Source organism: Cryptomeria japonica, chromosome 11 (genome assembly GCF_030272615.1).
Source record: "Cryptomeria japonica chromosome 11, Sugi_1.0, whole genome shotgun sequence".
NCBI lineage: Eukaryota > Viridiplantae > Streptophyta > Pinopsida > Cupressales > Cupressaceae > Cryptomeria > Cryptomeria japonica.
The window spans coordinates 711,967,359-711,976,517 of NC_081415.1; the positions used below are offsets into that span (position 1 = coordinate 711,967,359).

Below are 9,159 nucleotides of genomic sequence, written 5' to 3' on the forward strand. Positions count from 1 at the left end.
ACATTTGGCGTGCGCCAAACCACTCTCAAACATCCTACCAATATATACATGAAATATAACTTAAAGTGACTTATACTTAAATATTATATTTCATGTATATATTTGCATCACAAAACCTTCAAATTGGACAATGCAAGACATTTGGCGCATGCCAAATTTGGCATGCACCAAATGGGAAAAGTCATTTTTTTTCATTTGGCGAGCACCATATTTGGCGCTCGCCAAATGGTCTGCATTGGGAACTACCAACCCTTTGGGTTGGATTGTACTTGGGCATCCAACCCAAAGGGTTGGACAACCATTTCAGGCCTAAGACGTGTTTTTAACAGAGGATTAGAAAATTTCACATATTTTTGGCCATGCTCTCCATCAGGTTTGCACATGTTTCAATAAAACTGAAAAAAATACCATAGAGACCTTGATCTCTCTCTTAGCTATCTAAGCATGTAATTCTTTTCACATTTTGATTTCGTTAAGGCTTTCATCTATAATTTCTTTTGTTAGTGTGTTTGTTTTTGGTCAAAAACCAACATGCACTATTTTGGCTATAGTTTTTTACACGTTCATCGGATTTTGAAGAAACTTACATTTTTAGAAACTAGACTCCATTCTACACAATTTTTATAAAAAAAAGTTTTCATTTTTGATTAATTATCAATGATTTGATGGGGGAGCACACTCAAATTTATGTTTTTCAGGATGTGTCCACTTCAAAAATTAGTAAAAAATCATATACTCATTAAAAAATTAGTTGAAAAATCTGGCATAAACTACAAGGTGTTAGCTAATTTCTCACCGAAGCGATTTTAAAAATTCAAAAAAAAAGTTAACATTTTAGGGGGGCCACAACAGACGCTATGTTATGTTTTTTGCATAAAAACAGGACCACTTTTTGTGGCCCCCCTTTTTGAAGCCCTTAATCTCCACCATTTAAAAAAAAAATTAGTAGTTTAGAAAGTAGACTCGAAGCATTCTGACTCTTGTTCTTGTTGCATCTTCAAATTTGGAGTCTAACTATCTTCAATTTTTCGTTGAAGTTCAAACTTTATTGATTTCAGAAAAAAGTGGCATCTTAAGACCCCCTTTTGGTACCACAACTTGGTGCACATACCCTCATAAGTTCATTTGAGTCATTTTGTGTATGCATCAGATCTGTCTTCAACATATTATTTTCATAACTAAGTCTTTTGTTTTAATTTGCAGCATCATTCAGTATTCTAGTCAGATCTTCTTCATTTTTCTTCCTATCTTCAATTTCTTTGCAAAATTTCATAGTCATATCCTACATTTCATTCTTTGTAGTACTGCTTTCTTGTCTCAGTTTGTTTACCAGATCATTAAGAGTTTCCTTTTCATCATTCTCATTCTGCATCTTTTCACAAAGTTCTCTTCTCTTATTTCTTGCAATGGTAAGATTTTCTTGAAGTGCTTGAATAATATCCTGAGTAGCTTTTAGATCATCTTCAAGTTTGATATTTTTCAATTTTTCTGCATCATAGTCTGAAAGAGCTGTTTCCAATTGTTTCTTCAAGTTATCCATCTCTACCGGCGTCAAGATCTTCCTCAAGCTGTTAGGCTTCTGAAAATAGAGGACCAAGCTCTGATACCAATTGTTAGGATTCCTAAAGATATTGAGAGGGGGGGTGAATCAGTATCTAACCGGTTATTGAATTTATTTGATTTAAAACATGTAAAGCATATCAATACTGTATATCAGTAAGCCAAGAATAATGTAGTAAACAAGAATAACAATAACAACATGAAAAGCACACCATAACACAGTAGTTTAACGAGAAAACCCGATGTGGAAAAAATCTCGGTGGGATTTGTGACCCACAATATTCGCTTACTGGCCAATAAGTGAATATTACTCTTACAATAGGGGCCTGCACATGCAGGAGGGCCAAGTGCCTAGAGCTCACTGCTCAATTACAAAATAAGAAGTCAACAAAATGGATTACGCAAATCCAATGTCTTGTACTGCTTCAAATTAGCATCTGCTATGCTAGATCCAGTACCGGTTTTAGCTCTGCTTCATATATAAACCCTTAACCTATAATTCGCGTATTAGATCTGCCTTATTTCGCCTATCACATCATTACAAAATGTTCTACAATGATCTCATACATATATGAGTCATATTACAACTTGCCATGTTGGCTTACAATGATTTTACAATTAATTACAAAATACATTATAAACAAAATTCCTGTCAGCCAGGGTGTCAGTATCCTTCCTTTACCGGTGTTTTGTGTGCCAGTGTAGAGTTTGTCGTTGCCAGTGTCGATATATTGTCTTGCCGGTATCATATGATTGCAAGGTTGTCATCAATGACAAAACCATCAATCACCTACAATTTCTCATTGGAGTGTGCATTTGCCAAAAGATTAAAGCAATGGATGAGAAAATTGCTTCCATTAAGAGAAATGAACCCTAGGAGTTAGCAGATCTTCCTCTTGAAAAAGATGTTATTGAGTTGAAATGGATTTACAAAACTTAATATAAAGCTGATAGATCCATTAAAAGACATGTAAAGCAAGACAAGTGGCAAAGGGTTTTTCTCAGCAACCAAGTATTGATTATATTGAAACATTTTCTCCTATTGCTAGACTAGACATCATGTATGTTGTTAGTTTATGTTCAAGGTTTATGCAAGATGCAAGTAAATGTCATTTTGGTGCAATGAAAAGAGTTCTAAGGTATGTTCAGGGCACATGTAATTTTCGAATTTTATATGTACCTACAGATGATTTTAGTTTAGTTGGGTATACAGACAGTGACTGGGTTGGTTCTATAGATGATAGAAAAAGTACTTCTAGTTATTCTTTTAGTTTGGGTTCAGGTGCCATCTCTTGGTCTACAAAAAAAAAACAACCATCAGTATTTTTATCCTCAACTGAAGCTGAATATATTGCTGCAATATCAGCTTCCTGTTAAGCAATATGGTTGAGGAGAATCATGGCAGACTTAAGGACAAAAACAAAATACTACAACTGCTATATATTGTGACAATAACTCAACAATTGCCATCACCAAAAATCCAGTTTTCCACAACAGAACAAAACATATCGATATCTGGTATCATTATATTAGAAATGTTGTGAGTTAGGGAAAGATTGAATTAAAATTTTGTAAAACAACTTATAGACATACTTACCAAAGCAGTTTCAAAAGAAAATTTTGAAAAGCTAAGACAAATGATGGGGTTAAGATCATTAAGCATTAAGGGGGAGATTGAAGATGGTAATGCTTAACAGTCCTCATCAGCAACACCTGTTCACTTTTTCCTTCTGCATTCTCTGTCAGATTTGGATGCCATGTGATGTCCCCATCCTTTGCATACATCAATCTATCGATAAGCACATATGAGATCAAGAGAAAAAACAAAGCGGTGATCCTGTAATGGAAAATAGTCTTATTTATAAGACTTAACGATTTTACCATTCAACATCATCATCAAGATGACATGAAGGAGGTACGATCCACACTGAAGCAGTGACCATAATGTTGTAGTAATCATGGAGATCGTTTATGCAAATCCCTCTTCATCATGAAGGCCGCATGTATCAATGACATACCGATCATATAAGGAGATCACTTCATAACATTATAACATACATTCTTCATTATCGTTGTATCAATTACCATGAATCCAATCGGTGCAAAGGCTACCAAGAACAATGCACACTGTCAAAGAAGGGCATGCGGCTGTCAAGACCAGTAAATAACAGTCAGTCAGCCCACAAAATCATCAACAATTAGATCGATTGAAGAGAGTTGTCAAACAATACTGATTGAAGACTTATCGAATCCATCGACTGGTTAATCAAGTAAATGATTATATTAATCAAGTAACAACCTATTACAAATGGGTGCGATTAATCATAAATAATCAATGCTCATCTATCATCAAGTTCAAATCATCTAAATAATTATTTGACAGCGACTTGGAATGATTAGTGCCAAATAGTGATTATGGAAACAAACCGATTTGTCACGAAGAGATGAGAATTGCTTATGGAGAAGAATAATTAAGAAAAGACATATTTCTTAGAAGGCAACCCTTCCCGTCGTGCAAGATACATAATGGAGTTCAAACCCATTCAATCAATCATCATCGGACATATTTATTTCTTGTTCATCCTTTGTGGATTCGCCCACCTGGAGTAAACGGCCTTTGGCTTTTGGATGCACATTTACCAGTGAAACATATCAGACAGCGCCTATCAGATTTGCTACAAGTCACAAGATAAAACAGGCAACCTTCCATATCCGAAGATCATATAGAATCACTACATCATCATACATCCAGGCAAGCATTCATAGATTGAGGGTCTTATCAGACCAATACAATATACCATTGCATATATTAACAGTCTTAATCAAAAACAGCAAACCAAGCAGCATAGTTTACGCTGTCATATCAGAAACAACAGAGTAAACTCCCCCCCTTGCAGATCAGAGATCATCCTTGCACAATTGTCATCAACTTTATCAGAGACAGCAGAGATACTCTATCCATACTTAGCATTGATTACATTGCACTAATCGTAGTAGATCCGATATAAGATCATCTTTGCATGTACATCTAATTGTTATATCAGAGATAGCAGGGATAATCTATCTGCTGTACCAATATGGTTTGTTGTTTCTTGTATGGATTGTTCTGGTGATTTCTGCAATTGCTTTTCCTTAAAATATCAACATAACACTCATCAACCATGTTGCATATATTGTTCTGCTATGAACTACGATCTTATAAATGTCTAAATTTTCCTTTCTTCTGGTGTTCGTAATTTCTTGGATCTTCTCAAATATGAGAAAACTGCGCCCCTTGTGTTGTACGTAAGAAGTCACCCCCTTGACAGAAATCCTTCCAACACCTGCACCATGTTTCAGCTCTTTTTTCCGGTTCTTGGTCTAGAAACAGCATTGTGAACGCTTTTAGATCCTTGACAGAATTCTATTGAAATATGGCTTCCCAGACAACTGATTCAGTGGTTTCTTCAATGGAGAAAAGAATATATGTCATGCAATCTTTTGGTCTATTATCATCTACATGACAAACAATGGAAGATTTTAATTTTTGATTGAATTTCACTTGAAACAATTTTAAGAAGATGCACCAGCTCCTCCAGGACTCCTCTGATTAAAAAAAATAGAAGACCGGAATGAACAAATCAATAATGACTTCGAGCTTTCAGGTTCCATTCTCCATATCCTAGGATGAAAATACATTTTTGTCCCTGAATGATTTCCAAATTCAAAAATATCCCTGAATATTTCTAATTAAATGTGTTATGGTGAAACAGGATGTCTCTACTGCAACAGCTTCTCGCAAAAAAGTTTAATTTTGCAGGACTCACATTTATCTCCCATCTATGTCTCAGTGAAAAGCTAGAAGAGATCTGTTAAGCTATTTAATCCCCATTTAACAGCCTCATTTTCTCTAGAAGGCACTTCCTCCACATTTTCGTAACACTCTATTTTCTTCTCACTCTTCACTGTATCTTAGCCAGCTATTTGATCCTCTTGTTGCTACATTTTTTAGGTTAAAGTGTCAGTAATAAAACAGGGATGCTTTTTAACTCCTTTAAGATCTATTATAACGGGGAAAGCATAAAGAGAAGAGAAATTTGGTAGCTGAAAAACTATAATATGCCAGAATGCCTTAAGCAATCATTGTTGCAGATTGTTTTGTAGCTCCTTACACATGTTGCAAGAATTTAATGCATTATTAATGATGAACTTGAAGCAGCGGCCAGTCTCATCATATCTTGCAATAAGTTGCACTGTGCCATCTATTGCAAGATGTTGTGAGGCATGCAGGAAGAAGCTGTATTCCTAGTTGCAAGGACCAGTAAAAGATTCACTGGACTCGGGTAATGCCATTTTGACCATAGTAATATTCAATTTGCAAATAATAAAAGAGACAGCGACACCAGCAAACCAACAGAATGGGGATGATTCTAAGTTAAAAGGCTTGCCATTGTATCAATATGCTAATTCCAGCAACCAAATGGCACTAACAAAATAAATGTGTTAGCGAGCTGATTAAGCATCTTAAATCCTTATGGCACAAATAATTTAATGAGTTGTAGAGATAGCATAATGAGACAATCATTAAGGGGGAACAAAAGCTTTCTACAAGATGAGAAGATCTTCCAATTATTGAATAATGTCAAAAAAATATTAAAAAAAATGGTCAGATTTTATTCTAAAATTTAAGAGCACTTTGTGTGTGTGCATCCGACATTAATTAAACAAAAAACTGCATTCAAATTTTAGGTTGAGTTCTTGGGACTTGACACAAGCATCAATGCGCCAATTGATGAATGCAACCAAGATAAATTTATTCTGATATATTTTAGTCAATGCATTAACATACGCAGAGTGGTTGTGCTGAAATGGTAATTGGGAAGAATTGTAAGAGTGTGACCAAGGTTTAGAACTGCCTCTGAGTAAATTGAAGGGTTGAGCAGGGTTAAAATCTTGAGATTACCATAATAAAGGCTTCTCAGAACCTTATGTACATATTTCAACCAAGTAAACGAGGCTGAACAGTTACATATGCTGAATAACAAGAAATCAATGCTGAACAAGAGATGAATTCCAAATACTAACTACTACATGCTATATATAGTATCCTCTAAGCTCTATTTGTCCTTCAAACTGAACAATCATGTCATGCAATTGAAAGATTTGACATCAAAAGACAAATTGTGATCTTAAATTATTGCTAGTCAGAGGACATGTTGCCAATTACCTACGTTATCAGTCTTCATGTCAGCAAGTTGTAACCCAGCAATATCCTTGGGGAAATTCGAAATGCAATTGACATTCAAGCAGTTATATTTCTATCCACTCTGCAATTTGAGGCCTTATATAATGTCAAACTTGTTCTCGTAGTCCTTGACATTGCCTCTGGTACTTTTAAGAAAACGTTCAATAGAAAAATACTGCAAGGGTATCCCATGGGCTTCTCCTTTGAGGGCAAGATCTGCCATTATCCGTCCCACTAAAGGACCCATTTTAAATCCATGGCCAGAGAATCCACAAGCAATCAAGATAGGGGACTTGTCTCTTGACAATGAGGTCTTTGTCAACGGCAAAAAATCAAGGATGAAGTCTTCATCTGGAGACATTGAACACATGCATGCCTCTGCAACAACAGGGTTCTCTGACATAATATGCCCTCTAAAACCCTCAGCTAACCAAGGGCTTAGCTTTTTTCTTAGTACATCCAAATCAGGAACAAAAGTCCTCTTGTCCGGATCGCATGGGTTACCTCCACTGATTGACACCTTGAGCAAACCAGGGTATTCCCAAGAGGGCGTCCCATAAAGATAGGGATCGCCATAAGAAGCAAATGTGGGGAACCCTTTTTCAGGCGAAAAGCTGTCCAAACCCTCCTCAATTCTCCAATATGCAATAGGAGTATTAACAGGTTGAACGGGCAGTTCAATATCTGCTATTTCTTTAGCAAGTTTCTGAGCCCAAGCACCTGCAGCGATCACGCATTTCCTTCCAAGTACAGAGCCCCTGTTGGTGCACACCAAAACACCATCCAACCCATCACTCAATTTCCACCCGTTAGTAATTTTCATGACTCGGGCATTGTCTCTAAGAGTGGCTCCATTCTTCAAGGCTAAAGACTGAAACATTGCAACTGCCTTGGAGGCTCGCAGTATCCCTCCTCTATTTGTGACAACAGCAATCCAATCCTTAGGCAAATTTAATACTTTGTATCTTAAGGAAGCTTGTTCTGTATTTAGAACTTCATGGGGTATCCCTAGTTTTCTGCAGACAGCTATGACAGATTGGAGGCTCCTGTCTTGGACTGAACCAATGTCTAGCTGATTGGTTTTGATGTGAACTCTGTACCCACTTTCCTGCTGAGCTTCTTCCCAGAGGGAAAAAGCCTCATCCATCATTGCAGCATAGTATTCTTCTGCATAAGTTTCTCTTATAGTTCTGGATTCCCCATGTGACGAGCCTCTGTGGTGTAGAAAATCATATTGCTCCAGAAGAAGAACAGACTTGCCTCTCTTGGCAATTTGATAGGCAGTGCAACTGCCCATTATACCTGCTCCTACAACAATTGTTTCATATTCACCTGCGATCTCACCCATTACTCTTCCTGTGTCAACTTATGTTGTGTATTTGCCTGGGATACTTCTATTCACAAGACTACGAACATTATCTGCATACACTCTCACTCTCGGAAACGGAAAGAATTTCAATCCTTCGTAGATCAACAGAAGGATAAAGTTTTGTTTAGCATATCTATTGGATGTCCAAACATGTTAGGGTGTGTTACATAGAGTTTGGAGAGCATGTAGACCATCCTGTATAACATTTTTTACAGGAAATTTGCGCCACTAGTGTGGATCTGTCGGCATAAGATCCTTCTCCGCTCTGATTTCTTTTAGTTTTTCATAAATTACTGGTGTCACATGTACATATAAATTTATTATTCATCTTTAATGGGTAGTGGTTTTTGTCTTGGGTATACTTTGCTGCAGCCAACCATAGCATTTTGCTTTTTCTGGGTGAAAGATTCAAGATGGACACTTAAAGGGAGCCAAGAGGTTGTTATGACATTTATGTTCCATTTCTTTATTTTGTTTTTTGCATTTCTTGTCTTTAGGGTTGGTGTCTTTTAATGGGTCTAAACCTTTCCTTTCAGTAGTCAATGTCAAAACAAAGGGTCACAAACAGGGCCATGACTTCCTATACTGCAGGTTGTGGCTCCAAGGTAGGGTATTGTCTTTTCAGAGAGCAAAACACATTCTGATAAGATTGTTTTTATCAAGGTGCTTTTTTCGTAGATATTGCCTAAGGTGGGGACACAAATCTTTTGGATATCTTTTGATGTGTCCTATTGCACAAGTGAGGACAAAGACCTTTGGAGTGCATTTGTGAAATCTTTCAAATCCTAGAAAGATTTTGGGTGCCATCTTTAATTTTGCATAGTGGTAAATATACGATTAAGTATAATTGAAAAGGTGGAATTGAAAAGGTGGAATTGAATAAATAGGTTCAAGGTTTCCAGGAACAAAATAGAGAGTTCGATGTGTTGAGATTGTTCATAAGTTTATATAAATGATTGGAGGTAAAAAGAAGAATGGAAGTCGGATTGAATTGTATTTTTTTTTC

At 36.4% G+C, this 9,159-nt stretch overlaps 1 protein-coding gene across 1 annotated transcript; it reads right to left on the bottom strand.

Moving 5' to 3' along the window:
- Positions 1 to 6,881: 6,881 nt before the first annotated feature.
- LOC131061370 (probable sarcosine oxidase) lies at positions 6,882 to 8,132 on the bottom strand. Its single transcript, XM_057995016.2, has one exon. The coding sequence runs from the start codon at positions 8,130 to 8,132 to the stop codon at positions 6,882 to 6,884; it is 1,251 nt and encodes a 416-aa protein (XP_057850999.2).
- Between the last annotated feature and the right edge of the window lie 1,027 nt (positions 8,133 to 9,159).